At 35.3% G+C, this 26410-nt stretch overlaps 1 protein-coding gene across 4 annotated transcripts in view; it reads left to right on the top strand.

The window, feature by feature from the left end:
* EPHA7 (EPH receptor A7) overlaps positions 1–25037 on the top strand; it is a 181405-nt gene extending 156368 nt beyond the window's left edge. Inside the window, exons 10-18 of one of the 4 annotated variants that reach the window (XM_081940978.1) lie at positions 1053–1166; positions 4309–4494; positions 5066–5127; positions 6143–6229; positions 6900–7109; positions 8754–8903; positions 18287–18480; positions 23462–23617; positions 24527–25037. In XM_081940978.1, coding sequence (XP_081797104.1) covers positions 1053–1166; positions 4309–4494; positions 5066–5127; positions 6143–6229; positions 6900–7109; positions 8754–8903; positions 18287–18480; positions 23462–23617; positions 24527–24641 — 1274 coding nt within the window. In that variant the 3' untranslated portion in view covers positions 24642–25037. Of the gene's footprint in view, positions 1–1040; positions 1167–4308; positions 4495–5065; positions 5128–6142; positions 6230–6899; positions 7110–8753; positions 8904–18286; positions 18481–23461; positions 23618–24526 lie in introns of all 4 variants that reach the window. The other 3 variants (XM_081940977.1, XM_081940980.1, XM_081940979.1) reach the window with 3 other exon arrangements.
* Positions 25038–26410: the final 1373 nt, after the last annotated feature.

The following is a 26410-nucleotide window of genomic DNA, read 5'->3' as shown; positions in this document are numbered from 1 at the left end:
AACATTTTTGTAGTGGTCATAAAGCAAATGCCATGGTCATTAAGCAAATCTGTTTTCCCCAATAGATGGCAATTTTTGCCAGAAACTGAAAGTAAACACCGGAAAACAACAAAAAATGTCACAAATCATGACCCTGTGACCATGGCAGGCTGCAAATGGGTGTTAGGATGAGCAAGTTGCCAAATGCCCCAAATGAGATAACATGACATGGTGGGCGAGGAACAACTGGCGTAACTTCAAAAACCTGTTGTAAAGAGACCTGTCATGAGTTTGAACAGTCCTTAATTGACCAGTCATAAATCAAATACTGACTATAGTGCTTGTTAGGACCAAATATAATTTGTGTGTCCAGTTCCTAACTCAGAAAAATATAAGTACTGTTTGAATGATGCCTGGCATAGTTGCCTATACTGAGTAGGGGGGCGGGGAGGAAGTGATATTGTATTTATTAATCTGTCTCCTATTTGACCACTGTGTAAAAATGTTTGCTGGCCATAAACAAAAGCAAATCTAGGTGTTTCTGGAAAAATAACTTGATTACCTTATATACCAAATGTTTTCTAATGCAAGCACTCTGCTTCCGCCTTGTTTACCTATGAGAGATCCAGATGAAAAAGTAATCCCATTTATAAAATGTATTTATATTGCATTTATATTGTGTATGTGTGTGTGTGTGTGTGTGTGTGTCTGTCTGTGTGTGTGTGTATATATGTATGTGTTGTATTTGTGCTGATAAATAAATAAAGGGAGACTAGTATAGATCTATTTCAAGCTATTTAGCTCTCATCAGCTAGCCATACCCTTACTGGGATTCGAACCTGGGCTGTATAATTAGAGTATAAAGTCTGTTAAGGAAGAAAAATCAGAATGTCTTTACAATGTTTGATTATTTCAGCTAGGATTCCCTCATGTGGAAGCACACTTGGTGCTTAACAAAAGCTTCTCAGTTCTCGGGAATATTTTACATAATTAAATCTCGGGGTTGAATACAACATAAATGGTTTGCTTCATCACAGTCATGCTTTCTTACATCATTACAGTTAAATTTCCAGGCACCAAAACCTACATTGACCCTGAAACCTACGAGGATCCCAATAGAGCAGTCCATCAATTCGCCAAGGAGTTAGATGCTTCCTGTATTAAAATAGAGCGTGTGATTGGTGCAGGTAAGGTGACTGGCTTCATATACGATTCTTGTGTCAAAACTCATATTTCATGATGACAAGCAAATAATTATATTTACTTATGTAGCTTTTTGCTTACATCGGGGTAATTAGAGGCAATGGATTGCTCATATGTGTAAACCAAATATGTAAACACCCTGGTGGTCCCAAACATTTGTTTTTATTTAGGAAAAAAGTAAATACCGTTGCATATTATAATTCAAATAATTTGTTTTGGCTTACACATTATTAAAAGAAAAAATGCATTTGAATTCAAATGCAGATTCCTTATAGACTTCACCAAATGCTTTCATTAAATTACAAATGGAATCTATGTGCATATAAAGGATATTTCCATGAAGATAAATCATATTTGTCCAACTAGGAATTGGTTTATAGAGCCAGCTTTTCTTCGGGGAATATTCTTGGTGCCATTCCTAAAATTTCATTGCTACAAAAAGTTCTTGTTTTGGCTCTTATGAGTGATTGTAATTGTGCTGTCATTACATTGCTTTCCTTCCTTTTCTCACATTCTTAGGCAATGGTGTTCCATGCTCTGAAAACCTGTTTCCATTTGTTTGCATTAATAAGAGATGTGACACTTTCATTACACTAGTTCATGTAGTGAAATTAAGTATCCATGGGCAAGAAAGATGTCAAATACCTAAGACTCCTGGAGAAAACATTCTTTGACTTCCTGTTGTTTTATGGTATATCTTTAAAGACCTTTTTTTTTTTAAGATCACCATTACAGGAGTGTGACAAGCACTATTATGTATAATCATTTTTAAAGGAGGAAATACTTTTGTTAAAAAGAATATCTGAAGGACAAATAAATCTCATGAATATTTACATATAAATAATTTCCAGAATAATTTCCAAAAATATTTATATTTTTTATTTATTCCTAAATCAATGTAGTCACAGGAATCAAACGGCCTTCAACTAAAATTATATTCCACTATATATTCTGAATCAGAATCTATTTTAATGTATGATTTTTCAATTGAACTTCACAAAACCTCCATAAATAGCATTTCAATAAGAATTTCTACTCTGTGTTGCCATATTCTTATAAACACTTAGCCGTAAGTGTTTTCATTTCACAAAATAAGTAATTGACCATAGGAACTGGATCCTCTATGCAAACTCTAGATAGTTCTCTATTGAATGACTACTGCTAGGAAAACTGGATTCCTGGGGAGAATTGATTTTTCCCACCCTTGGTAGATAAACAGGCCAGCTTTTCAGAATCGCCAGATGCACATATACGGTAGAAAGTTACAGAGATTTGGAGACACTAGACAGAGACCCCAGTTGAGTAAACATGTGTTAAGCTCAGGAAACAGAAATCTTGAGAAAGAAGCTCAAAGTGACTCCCTCTAATTGACTGGGATAAAAGAGGGAGGAAGTAAAGAAGAGAAAACTCCACCCGACATTCAAGATTCTGTTACTGTAATCTACTTACATCTGTAAAGTATAGTTTTGGTCAGATTTGTGGAATCTATTTCCTGATCTGGCCTACCTCAAAGGACTAACACACAAATAAATATCTCCATTTTGTCCCGGGTTGCAAATTAAAAAGTGCCAGACACTGTAACATATTCACATACTCACTGCAAACTCAGTATTTAAACTAAGTTTCTTTATAGCTTAGTTCAGGAGTCATAATTTACTGAGGAATATTAAGAGGGAAATGCCCCAGATACCCTAGATTGATAATGAAGAATGGCTAGCCACATCACTCATAAAATATAAAAGTAGAGAACTTCTCTATGACAAGTGGCATTGAAATTTCTGCACTTTACACTGTTATTCCAGTGCAATTGTCCATGGAATAAAAGCTCTTAGTCTTTCGATGGTTGATGTGCATGTTTGATTTTGATGACTGCACTATAATTTTCTGCTGACAAGTTTATGGTAGACAGCAGTGCCTATGTATAATAGGCAGTTTATGGCATATGTTTTTTTTTTTGTAATTTCTATTGAACTATTGAACACCGAGAGCCTGATCTTACAGAACTAAGTATTTTTGTATGCCTTTCTTTTGGTGGGATTTTCTAATTAAGGGTAATGTTTCAAAATACTTGCTTATTTGAATTTGAGAAAAGGCTGAAATTAATTCCTAATAAGATCAAGTTGCTGCTGATTTTGTCTTAGCCTCTATGCTAATTTTAGATGGAGTTGCAGTCTCCCTGATGAAACAGGTTAATAATTTGGATATCCCCTTGGACCTGTGGAACCTGCTAGAACAGTATATGGACACCCAGGCTTTGACTAGTGTACAGGGTTGAGCCATTTTTAGAAGAGGAAGCCAATATTTAAATTGTTACTACTTTGGACTACTACATGCACTTTACTTGAAATTACTTGAATTTTGACTGCAAGGGATCCAGATAATCTTCTAGTTGATGAACATGAGTACATTACACAAACAGTCTCAATAACCTTCCCTAAAAAAAGGAAAGTTGAACACTGGATGAAAATTATCGAGTATGGTAGTATAAAGCAATGGCTTCTTCTGGACAAGATAAGCCAACATCTCCTTAAGAGCTGGAGAAAAGTCCCTTTTCGCAAGGAAAACTTCACCACTGCAAAAACCCATTTATGCAATACACATATCACTATCCCAGCAGCCTTGCTTAGCCAAGAGGTGCAACCTAAGGAGCAGTTTGGCCAAACTCATAGTCATGGCCGAGTCATACATGTCCATTTCCTCAGGTGAAACAGGTTCAAACCAATCTTGGATTAACAGGGCAAGGAATCTCAACAGGTCCTGCACCAAAGTGCCACTGCAACTAAGGAGGAACAAAATTTGATTGATTCTTGCTTTAAAAGAAGATTTTAAGATTGATCATTTTTAAAGCTTGGAAGGTTTTCTTAATTTCTTGTTTTCTATTGCAATTGTTGTTCCTTTATGATTTTTTTTTTTTTTTTTTTTTTTTTTGCTTTCTGCCCAGAATCTCTGGAGAAGGAGAGCATGACTGGAGGATTTTTTTTAAAGGTGTTGAACTTTGCTTGGATTATCTTTTGTCCTCTTACTGATTTGATTTTCATTTTTCAATAAATGGAGACATTGTGCCTTGCTTCTTATTGCCGTGAACTAAAATGATTCTTTTGCAAATAAATGTTTCTTTACATTCAGGAGAGTTTGGTGAAGTATGCAGCGGTCGTTTAAAGCTTCCAGGCAAAAGAGATGTTGCAGTGGCCATTAAAACCTTAAAAGTGGGCTATACTGAAAAACAAAGAAGGGATTTTCTTTGTGAGGCAAGCATCATGGGACAGTTTGACCACCCCAATGTGGTTCACTTGGAAGGAGTTGTTACCAGAGGTAAGTTGCAATCAGTTCTGATTTTGGAACAACTTTCCAAATTCTACCTCATTGTTATAAAGTTTCCATAGTACGTGGTTCAAATCAGATCATTGTACTACCTAAAATAATGGACTATATTGTTCTCTTGAAGCATGATTTCACTAAAGCAATATTAAATGCATCCTACAGCTTGAGAAAAAAAAAACTTAAAAGATTTTTGCACTAAGAAGAGATGGCAACACTTTGTAACATTTTTTTCCTAGTCACATTTAGCATTAAATAAAATTCTCAATGTCTTTTCTTATTAAATGAAGTGTCGTTTTTCCAGAGTTCAGTTCACACAGCAGGAGACAGAAGAACACACTGACATTTTGATTTGTATGGTTTAATTTTTTGAGTCATGATCGTTTTTTGTACAGAGACATTTAAGGACTTAGTAGATCACAGGAACTATTTTGGAAACATTAGGAGCAGTCATGCCTCATTATTCATCTTTCAAAGAAACAACATGTTTTATCAAAATGGGGACATTCTGTTCAGATATAATTTCTTTAAACTAAATATGCCTCCCTTTTTCTATTTCTTTTAGGAAAACCAGTAATGATTGTAATAGAATACATGGAGAATGGAGCACTGGATGCATTTCTCAGGGTGAGTGCCTGAGGGAAACATATATAGCACTTCAAAAAATAATATATATATATGCTACCAATTTAACATAATAAAACATTTTCAATGTAAAATGAGAACACACTAAATTTTAAGAGATCTCTGAATGGTCTTGGTAAAATCAGATTAGAAATTAGAAGACTAGACAGGATCAAACAACATTTTTGGCCATCTAAGTGATCCAACATGGCATAGATACAGTGGTTTTGATTAGCATTACAGACTTAGGACCTGGAGCCATGTTGTGGGAACACAGTTACAGTTTTTCTCCATTGAAGAAAAGACAGTCTCTTTAAATTAATGCAGAAATAATTCAAAAAATCAAGGAAGCACTTTTTAAAGATCCCTGCATTAGCATTATTTTACATGAGTTTCTTGTTTATGGCAGGCAACATATAGAACTCTAAGTCGGCCCTTAAGAACATTCATTATTATTAATGAATATGAATAATATTATAGCAAAATATAATTCAAGGCTTTTAAAGTACAGCGTTGATTTCATTGTCAATCTTTTTGGCAATTAGTTTTCTATCAATAATCTGTGCTTCTGATTTGCGTGTATAAGTGTGCATGTGTGAACGTTCTGTTTGTGTTAATAGGCTTGATTTATTGTCTCTGGGATCAGCTTGTACTTATGATTAAAATATTTCGACATCATGAAATAAAACTTGAGAAAGCAATTTTGCTCAGCTATCATTATGTGAATAAATATATTTGATTTACAGGTATGGGATTGTTTTTGATTTCCCTGCAGTGTGGAAAATTGAAGGCATATATGGTTTTTGATAATTTGTGCAAATTTAAAAGTTTCTCATTTAGGATAAAAGAATTTAAAAGTATTTTCTGCCATACGTGTTTTGTTCTTTTAACAGATTCATCTAGCTATTTTTATACTCTCCTGACTTATTTTTATTATTAACTATGCAGGATTACACAAATGAGCGTATGCATGTATAATTTTTAGTATCAATTTATATTTCCCCCCCAAATATTAAAGGTCTTAATGTGCAGCTTCAAACATCATATATCAGGGGTCCCCGGTACTGGTCCATGGGCTGTTAGGAACCAGGTCACACAGCTGGAGGTGAGCATCAAGCAAGCAAGCAAAATCACTCTCTTACCCCGCCCCACCCCCAAGTATGTGAAAAAATTGTTTTCCATGAAATCAGTCCCTGGCGCCAAAAATACCCAGGACTGCTTTGCTATAGAATTACAAATTTCTTCATTATTTTACAATCCTATTTCTTCATTATTTTAAACTATTAATTTCCTATTTAAATAAATTAATAATTTAATTAATGATTTAAAAATTAGTTAAATGATTTAAATAAACATCAGCCCCACTTCCCTTCAAAAAAATGTTGCTTGCAATGTATGGAATCATATTTGTGAACTGTAGTGGTTTTGCACTTTTTAAACATTGGAACAGCACTACGAGAATGAATGAATGAATGAATGAATGAATGAATGAATGAATGAATGAATGAATATACATAGAGATATACATGGACATAAATACATACAAGAATTTGTGCAAATACTTTCAGGACATAAAAGCACACATTTCACTCCTGAAAACACCCCTGAAATGGATTCCAACATCACTTATAGTCAGCTCCCAAGGCAAACAAAGTTATGTATGCCTGTCTGAATGCCATCCTGCATTTAGTTTCTTAAAGGTACAGATTGAACACGTTTACTTTCTTTCCTTTCAAGTACTTTAAGCAGCGTCTCTGTTTCTGTCTTCATTTCAGAAACACGATGGGCAGTTCACAGTAATTCAGCTGGTTGGAATGTTGAGAGGAATTGCTGCTGGAATGAGATACTTGGCAGATATGGGATATGTACACAGGGATTTAGCAGCACGCAATATTCTGGTCAATAGCAATCTTGTTTGCAAAGTATCGGACTTTGGTCTATCCAGAGTTATAGAAGATGATCCTGAAGCTGTCTACACCACAACTGTGAGTTGTGCACTTAAAAGAAAAAAGTCCACCCAGTATACTCTCATTTTCATATACAGTAATACATTAGGTTGGAAGAGAATGTGCCAGATATTTATTGGGAAGGGAGGTTGTGCTTTGTTGGCTTTTGTAAATTTTCTTATTTAACAAATATTCATATAAAAAACGTCATACTACAGCATCATGTTATAAGTAAAACACAAACGGATTCACAAAGGATCCCCAAATGTGGCTTCATCCAGTGGTTTTTGGTGGCTTTTTTGTTTTTTGTTTATTCCTTCTTCCTTTCTGATTATTTTTCATTTCTTGGGAACTGCTTATTCATTCAGATATTTGTCCTCTGGAATATGCTTGTATCATCTTATCTACACACCAGTGGCTTTCTAACTGAAACATCTCTTATTTCCCAAAGCTTAGTTTCCATTGAGCAGAACTACATTTAACTATCCTTGACCATTATCTTAGACTTGAACTATTAACAAGTCATCTTCTTAACAAAAGAATTGGTTGATAAATTTATTGTACAACTCCCAACAATGATGATGAGATAAACCTCTACATCAGTTGCTCCCAACCTTTTTTTGGCCATGCCCCACCTAAGCATCTCTAAAATCCTGATGCCACCCCCCTCCCCCCCCCATGACATATAATTCTTAACTTTGCTCAAAAAGTGAACTCTACTCACCCAGGGGAAGCCTAAAAGGCCATTAACCTAATTTAAGCAAGGTTCAAATTGCCCCCCATTAAAAATCAAATTGCCAACCTGTGGGGCATGGGCCCCACGTTGGGAACTACTGCTCTACACAGATCCCTCACAATTGTTTAAAATAGCTTTTTTAAAAATAATAATAATAATAATACTGTTTGGTAAGTCATGTAATAGGGGAAGCAACAGGCCATTATTTAGATTCTTGTTTATGGAATGCATAAATTGAGACACTCAGAATTGAAAGGGGGCAAAGCAGCAGGATAGTGTTCTTCATAAACCACCATAAAGGGCCCAAAGGGATTGCTTGTTTTCTGCTTTGTTTTGCTTTTCATTTTGGTTTTTTGGAAACCTGCATTCTCTGCTGTGCACAATTCCAAAGTTGTTGTTGTTGTTGTTTTTCATTCATACAATGAAGCAAGTTTTTAGAAGTAATAACATGGAATAAGATGAACATTTTGTATCATCAGTTGAGATTGGGAAGTTTTGCTGCTATTCCTCCTTAATCAATGGAGAATCTAAGACTTGAGCGGTGGGATGGATATCAGGAATAAAAAGAGATTAGGGCCAATAGTTCCTCAGTTTATCTACTTCTGATCTAATTAGGGGACAATGGTAATAGTGTCTAAAATATTTGAAATACTACGCTATGTACTTACCCAATAGATATGCACCATTACTGACTTGTGATAGCACAGTGCAGTAATGCAGGCTAATTCTGCTGATTGCCAGCAGTTCAATCCTGACCGGCTCAAGGTTGACTCAGTCTTCCAGCCTTCCAAGGTCTGTGAAATGAAGACCCAGATTGTTGGGGGCAGTATGCTGAATCTATAAACTGCTTAGAGAGGGCTATGAAGCACTGTGAAGCGGTATATAAATATAAGTGCTATTGCTATATTGCTGTGAGCTTGTTTTCAGAAACTTTTTTTTTCCCATAGGGTGGCAAAATTCCAGTAAGATGGACAGGCCCAGAAGCCATACAGTACCGGAAATTTACATCAGCGAGTGATGTATGGAGTTATGGAATAGTCATGTGGGAGGTGATGTCTTATGGAGAGAGGCCTTATTGGGACATGTCAAATCAAGATGTAAGTTGCCAAAATGTAATTATACTCCTTATAATATGATAGAGTTGGAAAAGTCAAACTTATAAGCAAAATGACCAGGATATTTTACTCCCATGAGCACATAAGAAGGTTTTAAATTAATGGCCGCATATATTTTATAAATAACTTAATTTGTAAATTGCATTGATTTTTCCTATTCTTAAAGTTAGCCTAATGCAAACTAACTAATCATATAGCCAACACAGTACTACAATTACAGTACCTAGGTATTTTGTTTATGATTACTTAGTTACTGGCTATGGTACATACCGTATTTTTATGAGTATAAGACACACCTTTTTTCCTCAAAAAAGAGGCTGAAAATCTGGGTGTGTCTTATACATCGAATACAGCATTCTTTGCCTCCCGAAGCTCCGCCCTTCTCCAAAATGACCGTGCATAGCCTTATGGAGGCTTTCAGAGAGCTCCTGGGGGCTGGGGAGGGCAGAAATGAGCAAAAAATGGGCCGTCTCCCCCTCCCCCGCAGCACTCTATAAGCCTCCATAAAGGTATGCATGGAATTTTTTTGGACAAAAAACGTGCCCATTTTTGCGAAAAATTGACCATTTTTTGCTCGTTCCCCCTCCCTCAGAGCACTTTGCAAGCCCCCCCCCTCCCAAGGCTATTGATGCCTTTTATTTGGGGGAAAAAACAGTCCTATTTTCGCGAGGTTTGCAGAGTGCAAAAATTTTTTTTTCCCCTTTCGGAAAGCTCTTTAGTTAGAGTGATTGATGAGAATTACATTGATCAAGTGCTGTGCCAGCAGAAACAAGTCTTAGGTGCTGCAGGTTGTCAGCGATTTCCTTCTCCAGCACATGGATAAATACACCTGGAAACATCTACATACCTTCTCTCTCTCTCTCCCTACCTACCTACCCAATGTATTTCTCTCTCTCCCTCTCTCTCTCTCTCTCCCTACTCTCTCTCTCTCCCTCCCTACCTACTGTATTTCTCTCTCCCTCTCTCTATGTACCTACCTACCTACTCTCTCTTTCTACCTACCTACCTACTGTATTTCTCTCTCTCTCTCTCTCTCTCTCTCTCTCTCTCTCTATCTCTCTCTCTCCCTCTATCCACCTGCCTACCTACCTACTCTCTCTCTCCCTACCTACCTACTGTATTTCTCTCCCTCCCTATCCCTCTATCTACCTACTTACTTTTTTTTAAATTTGCCTCTTCAAAACCTTGGTGCGTCTTTTACTCCAGTGTGTCTTATACTTCAAAAAATACGGTAATCATAAAGTAGTTTTTAGAAAGGACAGATAGATCGACAAAAAGAATTAGAAAACAAAAGGTATAGCAAGGTTGTTCAAACATAGATAAATGATTTTTTTAGGCTTTATTTCTTCTATTACAAACATCTGGAAAATAAATGAAACTTTTTTGTGTGTCATTAGACAATTCAATGTACCCCAAAGTTTATATATTCTATTCTACATCCAACTAAAATATTTATGAAGCTCTGTTTTTAAATACAGGTTTATGAAGATTCTTTGTCCTCAGAGGATATCTTTCTATTATTATTTTTTTAGTCTCCACCTATACTTATATCAATATTATTGAGCCACTAATTATATTACAAAATTCAAAGAATTATGAAATCCAAAGGCAAATTACAGTTTGATGAACATGTTAATTCAGAAGTTGATTAGTAGGATACCTGAAGCTAGTTGTGAGAACTTTTCTTAGTCATATATATTTTATAGTTCTAAGAGCACTTTGGATCCCCAACATAGAGAAGCAGCCAAATTCAGTAAATAATACAGAAAACAAATAAACGAAATAATAGAGCTATTTAAAAATAACAAGTGAGGAAAGGAGTGAATCTTTCATCCCACACATTTGTGTTCTAGAATGAATTGTGGCTGGTTTTCCATTATCTTCAAACAAAATAATATATAAATGGAAGAAAAAATATTCTAACATGAAATAAGATAACTTAGTTCACACCTTCTTACTATATTTAGTCATAGGGTTGAATCTGTCTTTTTTTTTCTTTACAAAATAAGAAAACGAAAACATGTAGTCAACTCCTCACCCTAAATCTTAGCCTCAGGCTTGTTTATGCAGGTGTAGATTAGAAGTTGTTTTTATAGGATCCAATATAGATCTTATAAAAGCATTTGTAGGTCCTTTTCTGTGGACTCCTTGTGACTAATGTTTTTTGAAGATGCTTACTCCTTACACAAAATAGACTTCAATGCAGTAAGAAAGAGTCCTTGCTCTTATCAAAACTTTAAGCATAATAGTGCCTGACCTTATAGTCAAGATCGGGAAAATTTCTGAACTACAAAATAGTTTGGCCTTCTTTATAAATGAATGTGTGAACTGTTGCAGGTATTGCATTTTTTTTTATTAGCCCAACATGCTTCTTTAGTGTGTTCATTTGAAGCACTTTATACTAAGGACATTCTTATCTCTTATCAGCAGATAAGATTCATAATGGATTTATGGAAAGTTAACTTTTATACATAATTTTCTGGTTTTTTTTAATCTTCTTGAATATAATAGTTTACTTCCACCCGTGGAATAGATTGAATATAAGGACAATTCTGTTAGAAATCCATCAAAGAATAGTCTAAAAGAAACATCAAAGTATTTCCATTCTGGTTTGAGCAGTTGAATATTATAGATGCTAATTGGCAAGATAAAGAATAAACAGTTTAAAACTAGATAAATAGGTAGGAGGACCAGTCAAGTAAGAAAATTCATACTTTCTAGCCATATTTTAAGTCAGTTGTATACAAATTTTGAGCCAGAAAATGGAATTAAAGCATTATGCAATTTGCTTAGCAGTTTTCATACTCTGTATTGAATTGGACTGTATTTCATCTTATTTACATATTTGAAATATATTAAGTCTATAAAACTAAAATCAGGAATATAATATATAGATACCTAAGATTGCTATCACTATATTTTCAGTTAATATCCATCAAGGATTATTGAAACTCTAGTCCAAAGAATTTGAAAGGTACTTTATTACATACCTTTCTTATGAAAACAGTGGCTGAGATGTCATTATATGAAATATTAAAAGGCCAGGTTCAAGTTGCCATTTCACCAACAATTTCACAAGAATTAGACTAAATTTAATTAATTTAATCATTTTCTTTTACTGTAAGTTAATTCACATATAGGATCATATGACGGATAATCCCGAATATGTTGCTTTGAGCTTTTTAGAGAAAAGGTAGAATAAAAATTATGAATAAATAACAGAGAGAAATGTAAGAAATAATAAATGCACTTAAAACATTTGGAAAACTCTAGATTTATGTAAGATATCAGTGCATTTTTTTTCTTTTTTATTCATTGGATCATGACCCATCATGAAACATACTAATTATATTCTATTTTTCTATGTAGAGAAATAAGCAGATATCAGGAATAAGTGAAATTTCTGTCTGCAAATCAGCAGTCCATTACAATAGTCTATATTCTACAAAAATACAATATATAATCCTAAAATAACTTAATTTCGTATTTATAAAGCAAATTATCAGTTCATTAGTGAGCACTGGACTATGACATAGTAAGTAAGTAAGTAAATCTTTATTACGGTCAAATACCAGCAATACACATTCATTTTTTTTACAATATGTTAAAAAGTACTGACATTAAGATATAATTAAAAAGTATTGACATTAAAAATGGAAAATAACACACATGTTTTCATTTTGTTCGGGTCACCCCCTGGTTTACCTAGGTGCAACGCTCTTAAGTATAGGAATAAATACAATGGTCCAAAGATTGTTAGAGATATGTCCAGATAATTGGTACAATATGACAACTATACTTCTGTAGCCAATCTTTTTCTTGTGGACATTGCAGTAGCACAGAACTTTGCCACTGCATACGTGGTAACCGGGTTAGTGTCCTGGAGGAGAAAGCCTAGATAAAAATTGTCTGCTCTCCCTGGCAATCTCTCTAATAAGGGGAGAATATGTGCAGACCTACAAGCTCTGTATAGCTCACAGTGTAATAGAACATGTGAATTATCTTCCACTTCTCCTTTACCCCATATACAAACCCGTTCTGCTATAGGTGTTCTCTTATACCTACCCTGGAGGAGTGCTGAAGGAAGAATGTTAAATCTGGCTCTGAAGAAAGCTATTCTTTGTTTTGGGAAAATCAGGTCATTTAGATATCTTGCCGATTCCCACACACCCTGTTTGATTCTGTCCCTATTGTGGAGAGGCAACCTATTTAGTTCTTCTTGGAACTCCATGTCCTTCATTCTATTAATTACTACTTGCTTTGCTTGATCAAAGCCTAGGGACATTAAGAATAACAGTGAGAGCCCATAAGAGCCCAGTTTGTGATCAATTGCCTGTTTCCAGGTGGAGGGGAGGGGACTGGGACATTATGTGGTATTACTATTGATTGGCAATATATGACTACAAGTTTACAAGCAGAAAAAAGTGATTAAATATATAAGTATAAAAAGGAAGAGTTTTAATTACACCATCATTTCAGCATCAGTGTGACTAGGTATGGACATATTGTCAGATACCTGTATATCTGACAATATGATGAGAAATTAATTCTTTAATCAATTAATTAAATTTTGTTTCACTGGAACAAAAATACAGTATGAGTCACTATGACTCATAGTTGTAGCTGAATGTAATATAGAGCTTCTGAAAAATGAACAACCTGCACAAAACCTCCAGCTTCTCTCTGAGTCCATTTATATTAAGCAAGACTGATTTTTTCCCATGAGGATGGAAAACAGTTGTGTATTCATTGCATAAATTTGCTGCTGAATAGCCTTCTTCTCCTGCGTGCTGTTTATCTACAAGCAGGAGTTAGGTTTTTTCTCTCTCTTCTCTTAGAGTGGAAGCAGAACATAATGCAGGGGAGGGAAAAGGACTGATTACATAGAAAGAGATATTTGTCAGCAAAAGTGAAGCCATTATGGATCTGTAGTAGTTTACTTTATTGTTATTGCACCTCGTACAACGAAATTAAATGCCTTCTGTAATATCTGATATGACATCACATGTTGCATTAAAGTCAATGCTATTATTGAAGTCTTAACCATAATTACATGATGTGAAAATCAAATCAGAGTTGCCAAATACAGTTTCATTTCATCTGGAAATACACTATTTGTAAATCAACACTATTCTGTATAGAAAAAGATATGAACATAATGTTTCTCTAACAATTCTTAAGAATTGAGTGATAGAAATCAAAGGTTAGGGTAAGGTTGAATTTTATCATCATTACTTTTATAAAAAATCTAAATGATGAGTCATTTCGGCAAAATGAAAGTTGTTAATATTTGACAGGTCTCAGTGTCAGAGATTTCATGGACTGTCAAAATATGGGCAAACAAGTCCTTGGAGCAGAGAAAAAGAAGTATTGACATTCCCAAGACACTTAGTAGAGTTTCATTCCTTTTGACACCTTCCTTCTGTACTAGATTCAACATAAAAGATGTTTGGCAGGAAGATAAGATAGCTGGAAGGCAAAGCTTACCTATCTTTAAAAAAAAAAAACCTAAGAAAACTCCGAATCAATATTTTCTTTTGCTGAAGATTTTGCATTGAGCTTGTGTTATTTGCTTGTTCTGTAAATAGCTAAATAAAGCAAATTGTTTCCCAATTATAAAGAAAAAAAATAGATCACAATTATTTTAATAAGCATATAAATAAAATATTTCCTGCTTGTTGAAAAAAATGCTTCCATTATTTTAGGAAAGTGATGTATTTTTTATGCTTTATCTACTCTTTTGCAGAAGAACTATTTCCATATTATACTATCTTGTATTGTATTATACTATAGTGATTTATACTATATTTTTTAAATCATTTTTTATTTTATTCAAAACATTAAAATGCAAACTCCAAAAAAAAAGGGAAAAACAAAACAAGGCTAAACAAGACTACACCAAAGAAAAGGTGCATAAATGAAACAAACATATACAGTGGAACCTCCGGTCCTGATCATAATCCATTACAAGACTTTGGTCGCAACCCAATTTGGTTGTGACCAGAAGCAAGACTGATTGCGCATGCGGGTACAAAAAAAATGGCATGGAAGGGGAAATTGCCACTGCAGGGAAAACTGTTGTGGCTGTGTTTGATCGCCACCTGAGGATGTGTTTGCAACCAGAGTGAAACATTCAGCGTATTTTTGGGTCAGCACCCAATTTGTTCATGGTCAGAAGCATTTGCGACCCAAGGTTCTATTGTACATAAGTTGCCCTTTCTAGTTGAATACTGATAATTATATTTCCAAGATACAAGATCAGTGATACAAATGTATTGCTGAGTGTATAGCATGGATTTTGGAGTGCTGGCTGGGAAGTTCAGTTTTGCTGATGATTTTGAAGGAGTTGACCACTTTCTGTCTGGGAATGCTTGGAATTCCTTTTTCTTGTTTTTGTCTTCTGTTTTAATTTTTTTTCCCCTTCTTCTCCCAAAAATCATTTCTTGTCTTTTCATTTTTCTTCACATTCCTCATGCCACTCTGGTAATATCCCGAAACTTCGCTTAACATCCTTATTCTCTTTTCCTATACACTACTTTTAACTATAGTAGTTCTCAACTTACAACCGGACCTATAATGACCATTCAAGGTTTCAAGAAGCTACTTACAACTTGGGTTCGGAGTTCCAATGGCCAGTACACTGCCCGTCACATGATCGCATTTTGGACACTTGGCAACCAGCCTGCATTTATGGTCATTTGCATCATTTCTGGGTCACATGACCATGATCAATGACATTTTCCCCAGAATTTACTTCCAGTTTCCATTTTTAAAGAAAACCTCCCACCGCAAACAATCTGCCCAATGAATGACTGCACCATTGACTTTACAACCACCCAAAAAAGATAATAAAAATGGGCGTAGTCATGAGATGCCCCCCCCCGAATGATCATCACGAATTAGAACTTTAATTCTATATTTAATGACACTCATAAGTGGAGGAGGTATCTATAATTTGGTTCTCAAAGTCTGCTTAATCTAATTATGATTCTGCAGCCGAAACAAAGTTTAATGATGGAAATGATGAACGTGAGAGACTCTTGTTCCAGATAAAATGTTCTACCTTGTCTTCCGCTTCCCACAGATTGCTCTCTTTTCCTATTGCAATTTCCTATTCCTTTCCCTGATGACATTTCAACTATATAAAGAGGCTTCAGCTATTCTAATTGCTTAATGACATTCCCAACATTCAGCAATAAGGCTGTTTTGCAGACATCATTAAAAAAAAAAGAGGACAGTACATTTAAATTCTGCCTGACAAATGATAGTTATTGTAATATATACCAAATCCATATGTGCTCACGTTACTTCTGCTGCAATAAAAATATGTCTTGCAAAGTCCTGAACACAGCTGTTGTATGGCCCAAATACTAAGTGAAACTAAAAATTCCATAGCTGACATTCCTAAAGATTTATTTCAGATCCCCCTTAGGTTGCACACAACTCCAGTTCAAAGCAAGGATTGTGAGAGTGAAGTCACAACAGTAGGTAGTTATTTTCAATGCATGAGTTAAAGTTTCTTTCTAATGGTTTAGCGCTCCATGTACTTTCAGCTAAATTTCCATCTATCTAAAAATGCTAGTTGGAGGGGGAGCTGTGTTATTACAGCCTCTCCTAAGATTTCCTTGTTTTAATGGGATATTGAAAAGCCAAGTCAGTGATTAAATAGTGTGTTTGTGATATGGTCTGGCATATAGATTTGGGTTACATAAATACAGCTCTTTCACCTCGGGAAATCAAATGTATATGTTTAAGTCAGCAAGATACCTTAGAATGATTACAATGCCAACATACCATAGAACATTTTATTGGCCTACTTGGAGGCATTGCATTCAGTTTGAAGGAAAATTTGAAAAGACATGATAAGTTGAGCATTATTTCGCTTGCAACACAGGAAACATGAAAACAATGGCTCATAAATTGTTATATGGTAATTTCTATAAAAACATCCTCCCTCATTATTTATTGAAAGTCCTAAAGGATTATTCAGGAAGCTCAAATACATTTTTATGTAAATGATCTGTTATCAGATGCATATTACACATTTATAACAAAGTTGCAAACTTTTGTCAAAATGCAAGTAAGGTTCAATAAAGGATTATTTTATTTAGCCAAACAATAAACAAAATGAGAATGGACCTTAAATTCATTGACAGTATAATATAGCCTTTTGTCATTGTACATCATGTATACAATGAAATTGGTTAAATTTGTGCTAAAGTGATATATATATATTATATGTTTCACAACTGATATGTTATTATTTCCAAAATGAAAGTAAGAAAAATAGCAAGTAATAATTGTGAAGGAGAAAGGTGGATTGTTGGTTATTGTTTATGCCATGTAGCCAATGTGCCACAAGGCCTTCTTTATTACTACTGATAATTTATTCACATAAAGTTTCCCATTTAAAATAGTGATCTTATTGGCTCAGAAAAGTGTCTAAAAACTCTTCTTAAAAATTATGCTTGGCTTATATTTGTTACCTCTCACACCACCTTTGTGTTGTAATTCCAGAGGAGACCACTAATAATGGGTTTCCCCAAAGACTTCTGCAAAAATTTATAGAACAAGATGTTTTTGTCTTATCAACGGAATGCCGTTTTGCCCATTGTGTTGTTATTTTTTTTAATAAAACCACACTTTGGCTTATCAGTGCTGTATGAACTTAACAAAAGTTTCTTCTGACCCTCTTTTCTGGTTTTGTTTTGGTTATTTTCTTTTTCTTTCTTCAACATCAACAAATCAATGCTGCAAAAAATAATAGTGTCTTAACTGATCCTTGAGGAATTATATTGGCCCATACTATGTTTTGATACTAAACAGTTCACTCAAACATCCTATAATCAATTGTTGATTAGATTCACATCTAGTTTGGACTGCTGTTGAGAGGGTCATCATGGGAAAGCATCTTCTTTTCTTTTCCATTATACACTAATTTTCATTCATCCATGCATTTCATTTTCATCTAGTTATAGATACCTAGATGTATACACAGACTGTTTAATCATGCTTTGTTTCACTGCCAAAAAGAGCCTCTTGGACAAATAAATATTGCTTTCAAAGAGTATCTCATGTATCAGTTTTTCAGTTGCACCCATGGTGAATTTAATTGCTATTCCCTCCTGCTGATTTGACTGGGTAATGCAGCTATGTTCTCAGCATACTATATGCCTGATTTTCACTATAATCTGTTTAATAGACATGGACAATAAAAACAAGTTTACAGTATTATACAACAACAGAAATTCTTGTGCTAGAACAGTAGGTTCTATTTGAAAGACACGTTTCATAAAACTTTGCTTAATTTGGTGTATTCTTCATGAGCTGTAAAAATTTAAACTCATGGCGGGTTTTGTTATTAGGTTATAAAAGCAATTGAAGAAGGGTATCGTTTGCCAGCACCCATGGACTGCCCAGCAGGCCTGCACCAGCTGATGCTAGACTGCTGGCAGAAAGAACGTGCAGAAAGGCCAAAGTTTGAACAGATTGTGGGCATTCTAGATAAAATGATTCGGAACCCAAATAGCTTGAAGACTCCCTTAGGAACCTGCAGTAGGTAAGTTATGAATTAGATTCCTAAATTGTAGGATAAAATTCTAGACAGCTTTTTTTGTTTTGTTTCAGCTGTTGTTTATTTATTTTGTTTCATTTTTTTTTATCCCGCCATTATTATTTGGGATAAGTTCCATATTCCAGATGCTTTTACAAGGTCAAACTAGGTATTAAATCTAGGTTATAGTGATGGTACAATATATTGATGTTCCTTATCATAAGCCAAGAGAAAATGATAGCTTTATCTGACCAGATTCCATTTTGAAAATAAAGATAACCATTTGTTAGTATTTTTTTTTTTTTTTAGAATTTGCCTTTTTCACTCCAAATAATTGTTGATTTGTTTAATTAACTTCATAATGTACTACGTCAACATATGTTTATAGACCACTGTTGAAACAGTATAAATACTTGATGTAAAATTGTGGCCATTTGCCTTCTGGGCAGAATTAGAAGATCAGAATACTGCTATTTGAAATACTAAAGGACAGAAGAGTATGTCTACGGAAGCACTATAATTGGATGGAACAGTGATAATTTGATTATTTTAACAAAAGTTTATGGAATTTTATTTAACATAATTATATAAAACCTATTTGATGCGTGATTCATTCTTTTTTTCAAAACTGATAGAAAGCACTATTAGATATAATGTTCTGTGCAAAAAGAGGTTGAGATTGTATAAGGTGCCAGAATGCCTTATAAATTGTCTTATGTGAAATTAATCTGTCCAATTAATCTTGCTTTGCTATAGAGAACCAGTTCTGTGATATCTGGGTAGAACCAGAAAGCCCTTCTCAGTTGTGGCACCCAAATTATTTTTTGAAATAGTACATGTAAGTTCCCATTAATTGTCCCAGCTTCTGCCCACCTAGCAGTTTGAAAGCATGCAAACACAAGATTAATAAGTACCACTTTGATGGGAAAATATAACAGCATTCCATGAGCTTTCGGTGTCTAGCCAGGCTGGCTACATGACCACTGAAATTGTCTTTGGACAACACTAGCCCTCTTGGCCAAGGAAAAGAGATCAGTCAGACACAACTGACAAGGAAACCTTTACCTTTATCTTTTTTATTGACTTTCACTGCCATCCTTTAGACAATTTAGTGGCATTTTTTGTTTGCTGAATGATATTTTTAATTGATGCTTTTTTTGCTATTCTATTATTTCCTTTATGTATAACTCTACAGTATAATGTAATAGTTGAACATAGTTCAGTGAAGTCAACACTATATGCTCCCACTGTAAAAAAATAAGGCCAACAGTATGTTAGGGGGATAAGAAAAAAAATACAGATGTCAATCATATAATGCCATAATATAAATCAGTGGTGCAACTGCGACTGAAACATGTACATTTCATATTTCTGTATATCAGAAATGATATATAGAACTAGAGAAATCTCAGAAGACAGCAACTAAGATGATCAAGGGAGCTGCAGCGACTTCCTTATGAAGAAAGGTTGTGACATTTGGGCCTTTTTAGTCTAGAAAGGAAACAAATGAGAGAGGAAGTTTGTTTGAGGTGCATTACGCATCATTATTCTAGTATAGCCTTTATGGTCATTGTGCAAAATAAATTCATAATGTGGACAAGAAGAAGTGGAAAAGGAAAAGCCATTTCTACCTTCAGAACATTCTAGGACCTAGGCAACGAATGAAATTGAATCCTGGAAGAATCAGGCAGACAAAATTTATTATTATTATTTTTACATAACACACAATTGAACTTTGAAATCTTCTACAATGAAATTTTGTACTGGCCACCAGGTTGGTTGGCTTCATAAAATTTTTAGAACAGTTTTATTTTATTTATAAAATGTATAGACTGCCCATCTTATCTCAAGGTAATTCTGGATGGCTTGGAAATCATGGAGATCTTTGGCTATTAGCCTCCCTCTGAAGACCATCTACTGAAAGACCAGTGAGCATCTTGACCTGATCATCTTCTCTTTTACAATTGTTTATCTCTCCGTGTGTCTCCCCCCAAAAAAAATTTTCATCTTTTCTTGGCTTTTCTTCAAAATTCATTAGAGTGGTTGGTGACAACAGTTTGTTTTCCCATTGAAGATACCCATCCTTTAGCTAAACAACTCTAAAGAGGCTCCATTTCATATGCTCCAGTTTTCTTAGGAATGTCCCCTTCAAGTGAATTTGAACTGTGTGTCTATATGCCTTGGTGTCACACTGTAGACCCTGTAAACCCATCCTTTCAATTTTTGATCCACTCTCTGGATACAAGCTTTAGGGTGCAGATTCAGTCTCTAACTTTATTTGTAAACCATCCAGAATAAATTGGATGGATGGATGGACGGACAGACAGACAGACAGTTGACAAAAGCATCACAAATTATCTTGTGGCTTCCTTACTTCTTCAAGAGAGCAATCAACTCGACCAATGGTCTCCAACCTTCTCATCCTGGTGCATGGGAAAGGGGAGCATCTGAGTGGCAGGCACACTTGCACGTACCCTCCACTTGCACAAATGGAGCTTTGCATGTGAGTGAAAAGTGTTTGTATTCACACATGAAGCTCCACTCACGTGAGCATCAATCACTTGCACTCAAGGAGAGGACGTTTGAGTGGAGGGCGCTTGTGCTTGCATGATCGCAAATATCCTTCACTCAAGTGAGTGGAGCTTTGCATGCAAGTGCAAGTGCCTTCCACTCCCACAAGGGGAGCTTCATGTGCATATACTTGTCCATCTCTCCGAAGGCCTGGTTTCAAACAGCCCGCGATCTGGTAGTGGACTGTGGCCCAGGGATCGGGTACTCCTCAACTATACTACCACCCATACATTTTCCTCATGTCTCTGCTGCATTGCTCTTATCAATCTTAAATTTAACATTAAGGGTTCAAAGTTTTCCAACTCCAAACAGGGAAAAATATTTCTGAATCATTGGTTCCATACATCGTACGAACAGCCAAAGATTAAAACATAGTGCAGTAGACCATTACATGTATTGTTCTACCACTTTTCTCTAATTCTACTGCTTAATCACGCGTGGGACTGACCATATGACCGAAACCTTTTGCAAATATTGTTTTCTCACCCTCAGGAGTCTTCTGTCCTCCAAGAAGGCTGTTAGAATTGTGTGGTCAGCCCAGAGTCAATTGGAGTCAGACAGTGTCTAGCTTGAAATAAACAGATAAATAAATAAAATTCCTCCGAGGCACATTCGCTATCAAGACTGTGACACTGGCAAGCACGAAAAACCAGAACCATTTGGATTTCTGGAAATATCTTTATTGCTAGTAAGGTAGTATAATGGAATATTGAAAGCCTGTCAAGGCTGTTCTCCAGTTCAACATATACCTAGCATAATTAAAGCAGTATTACTTTCAGTCCCTTTCTCACAATTCTCCCTAACTACCCATAACTCAGGAATCTTTCCTGTAATATCCCTGGCTTTCTCCTCTAACAGCTATGCACCAGCCTTCACATTCCTAAGTTCTATTAGACATTTCATAGCACTAGGCCAAGCTCATGTCTTGTCCAAAAAAAAAAAGCTCTTCTTTCTCTCAGTGAAGCTATATTGGTGCCTATTACTGGTGCTATTGAGCCAGCGGGGCTGGTACTGATCAGTCCTGCATTAGACTGAATGCCAGACAAGCAGGAAACAATTAGCATATTTCCAATGGCTTTATTAGCTTGGTTGTAAATCAGCTAACAGATGCTAGGACAGCGTAGTTGTAAATTAGGCTGATAATGATCTGAAGAGAATCTCTCACCTGTAAAAAAAAAAATAGCAGGCCTGTTGTAGAATGATATTCTAGAGCTGCTAATATCCACAATATCTTGTCCAAGGATCATAAATCAAAAAACATACCCATGAGGTACAAGTCTCCTATCTAGATGTTTTCACAGTCCTCCAGGATGAGGTAGAGAAGGCTATAATGGTTTCTTAGGAGCCATGTTCCAAATAGAACACCCCTCAAACACACACACAAAATTCCCTGCAGTACGAACTCCATCATGACTTTCTATTGCTTCCGAACTATTGAAGCTTGACTTTTCTTCAATAATACACACAAGTACACACATATATACAAAGAGAAATATATTGAACATATTATTTTCATTGATGATAATTGATTATTGCTTAATACCTCTTTTGCATCCTTTTTCAAAGTCTCAGCAAGAAAAGGATTCTACCACTAGTGAAGCAATTATATTTGTACTTTCTACCTAAATAGATATCAGAAACATGCATTATCCCCATCACTGTATTATATTAGATATAGTCATCTATTTTAAATAAAAGTTTCATCTTACATTGATCGACATGTGCAAAATTAAGCCTGATCTTCAAGGAGAACACTTATTGTAGTATACGATTTTAAATAAGTTTCTTCTTCTTCTTCTTCTTCTTCTTCTTCTTCTTCTTCTTCTTCTCCTTCTCCTTCTCCTTCTCCTTCTCCTTCTTCTCCTCCTCCTCCTCCTCCTTCTCTTTCTCTTTCTCTTTCTCTTTTATTCATTTCAGGTGTTGAGGGATAAGAAGCAACTATATTTACTTTACATTTATTATTCTATTTTTCATTATTTAAAACAAAGATGATTTTATTTTGTTATAAATATTGAAACATCTAAAACTTTTAGATGACTTCTATGATTGTAACTCAGCGGTAGATTCAGATAAAATCCTTTATTACTATTGTTGACCAGATGTAGCTACAATTTACTAACAATTTTATGGGGATGAAAAGTAAGAGGGATAAAGATAGCTGGGCAATTTACATAAAAACGAGAAAGGAAAGGAAAGGAGAAAACAGCAGGTAAGCACTGGAGTACCAGACCCACTTCTAAAGCATTAATAGTCTACTAGAATGTTACACAGCAATATAAGTTTGTACATGCTTAACAAGCATTTCTTGGCCTTTTGCTTTTTATTATTACATTTTAGATTGATTATATTTCTAGATGGTAACAAATACTGAATTATGTTTCTTTTTATCTGAAACAATATTTTTCATTCAACCTAGACCAATTAGCCCTCTCCTGGACCAGAACACCCCTGATTTCACAACATTTTGCTCTGTAGGAGAATGGTTGCAAGCAATCAAGATGGAACGATACAAGGATAATTTTTCTGCTGCGGGTTACAATAACCTTGAGACAGTAGCCAGGATGACTATTGAGTAAGTGAACTGTATGCTTATATTACCTATTTCTGCTTATCTTTGTCTCTTTTAATTGGCAGAGAAGATTTGGCCAGAAATATTTGGCCAGGTTATATAAAATTTATGTATTAAGAAGATCCCCAAGATTTAGTCACCTAATTAACACCTTACTCAGCCTTCTATTAAGAGGGGGGTGGAAAAGTACCACAGAAAATTCTGGTCCCTTGCTAATATCTGTTTAACTATTATAAATGAGAGTTTGACTTTGCAGGGTATTAGAAACTATTGTCATTTGGGGTGCTTGCTTCTTGCTAGTTAAGGACTTCAGTATGGTTAAAGACAGCATTGACCAAAAGTAGCCCCTTCTAAGCATAAACCAGATTCTTATGATTGTTTCTTGTTTTTTTATGCAAACAAGTGCTTCATATTGAGGCATTTTCAATGTTCATATTGACAACCACACAAGGAGTAAAGAAAGTTGCGCTTCAGAGCAATGTGACTTGAGGACATTAAATATCTCAGTGTGCTACTCTGTATGACGATTGTCAGGGAGAGTTTTAAGTCTAAATAAAAATTATAAAATGTTAAGATTGTGCTTCCTCTCTCTCCCTTTGAAAAAGAAAAGCAATAGCTATAGTTAATATCCTAAGAGATATACGACCTTTCCTGCAGGGGGTCATGTTATCTCCTTGGAACATATACCCTTGCCAATTAATGGAAGATAATAGCAATTTTTAAGATTTTATTTTTACTCTCCATAGTCTATGTCATCAGAAAGCACTGTGCATGTATGCCTGGCTTTTCAGTGAAAAAGCCAGGCATGCTGATAATGCATTGAACATCATTTGGTTGTATCTGTGTTGCTGTTTCTTTTCTGTTCCCCTCTACTGAAAGTTACTAATGTTGAATTTTCCTCCCTCCCCATAGTGACATAATGAGCTTAGGAATCACATTGGTTGGCCATCAAAAGAAAATCATGAGCAGCATTCAGACTATGAGAGCACAAATGTTACATTTGCATGGCACGGGCATCCAAGTGTGATGAGACATTTCTCCCTTCCAAGGGAGGGGACAGACTTGAGAGAACAGTGCCAGCCTTCAGTCTTCATGAAGTGCTGCTGGAAGACACGAGCCTTCATGCAGGTGACAGAAGGCCCACCAGAAGCACCTACAGACTTGAACTCCTAAGTGCCACCAGAAAGTTACTTAAAAAGGGAAAACAGATCTACTAATGGCGGCAACAAAAGAAGTGACAATAAACAAAGTACTACCTGAAACACCTACGAACACCTTGAACTCTCTAACCTCCTTTTTATCTAATGGACTTTTTAAAGTGTATATAAAGGATTTTAAAAGAAAGAATATATTTGTCAGATAAAAATCATGATATTGTTAAAAGTCAACAAATATTTTCCTTAAAACTTTCATTTCAAACTTGTTTTAAGAAATCAGTTGTGTTCCTTTTTCATATGGATCTTCTTTTAGTGTTGCATTTATATCTTTGGACCTCCTTAGTGCTAAGCATATGACACATCATTTACACTGGGGAGTTTTTAAAGATTGTACAAGTTTCTATAGCCACAAGAAGTGTAACAGGGAAATGTGTATGGCTAGCTACTGGGTGGGTGAAGCAGGGTTGGCCAGGATTTTTTTTCTTTTTGTAATTTTGGCATCTATTTTTGTCTGTTTATTCCACACCACCTTGATGTGGTTTGCTAATTGGCAGGAAATCAGGAAAGAAAAAAATCATTGCCAAGAGTTCTGATATTTTTTAAAATAATTTTGTATAAGTAAATCACACACTCTTCTTTAAACAGGAAATGAATAAAATGGTGAACCTAGCAATAATGTTCCCTAAAAATGCCTAGGCACTTTTTAAAAAATGGTTTGAAAGATGGTTTTAGTAGGTTGCCTGGGTTAAAGGAAGCTGTACAACTGCAACTTTAAATGGGTTGAAGCCCTTTCACGGAATGATTGATGGTACAGTAGGTGTATAAACAGAACAAGTACAAGTACTATAGTGTTGCTTAGCCTTTTAATCAGAGCACATTGGGTGTTTGTTCTTGCAGGGGATTGGGTATCTTTTTATTTTTTCACCAATGTACATTAGAAGGTCTAGGAGAAATAATAAGCATATGGCTAATATGAGATTAAGATGAATGTAGTCCCTCTTGCAGAAGTAAAAATGTGAGGATGCAATCCAGAGAAGAGTGGGCTTTCCTACATTGCATATAAATTCAGAAGAAATTGCATTCAGGTGGGTGTATAACACTCTGTTTTTATCAGCTAGGGCTTATTTTCTGTCCATACTTCTATCAATCATACTGTTTGAAATGTGGGTAGGCAGATAACCTCATTGTTAGATTGCTTTCCTTGTCATAGACAATCTCGTCTGTGGTGGCAAGCAATGGCAGGAACCCAGTCTGTAGCAATTCACATAAACCTTACCAGTGTTGCTAATAAAAATGTACAAGCCAGATGTCAGGTTCCAAGTAACAACCCATATGAAATCAAAACACCAGGGTTGACACCAGGTATACATATCTTTCTCTGGTTCACACTTAGAGACAAGCCCAGTTCAGAACGAGGAAGTCATACACATTGAAATGAATGTGATTTCAAAAATGTAACCATGCTCTGAAAGTCCTAGGATCTCATGGGCCCCAAGTCTACCCATCATTCTCTGGATTGCAATTCTCTTGTGCAAGCTCTAATGAAATGAATGACAAATGGACAACAGATAACAGGGCTTGCATGGGACATGTTCCTGTCAGATGGTGCCTTTGGATTTTCTATTACAGGTGTAGGAAT

Source organism: Natrix helvetica (genome assembly GCF_964273705.1).
Source record: "Natrix helvetica genome assembly, chromosome: 2".
NCBI lineage: Eukaryota > Metazoa > Chordata > Lepidosauria > Squamata > Natricidae > Natrix > Natrix helvetica.
The sequence above is the reverse complement of the archived record's forward strand: the minus strand, read 5'-3'. Positions and strand labels throughout refer to the sequence as shown.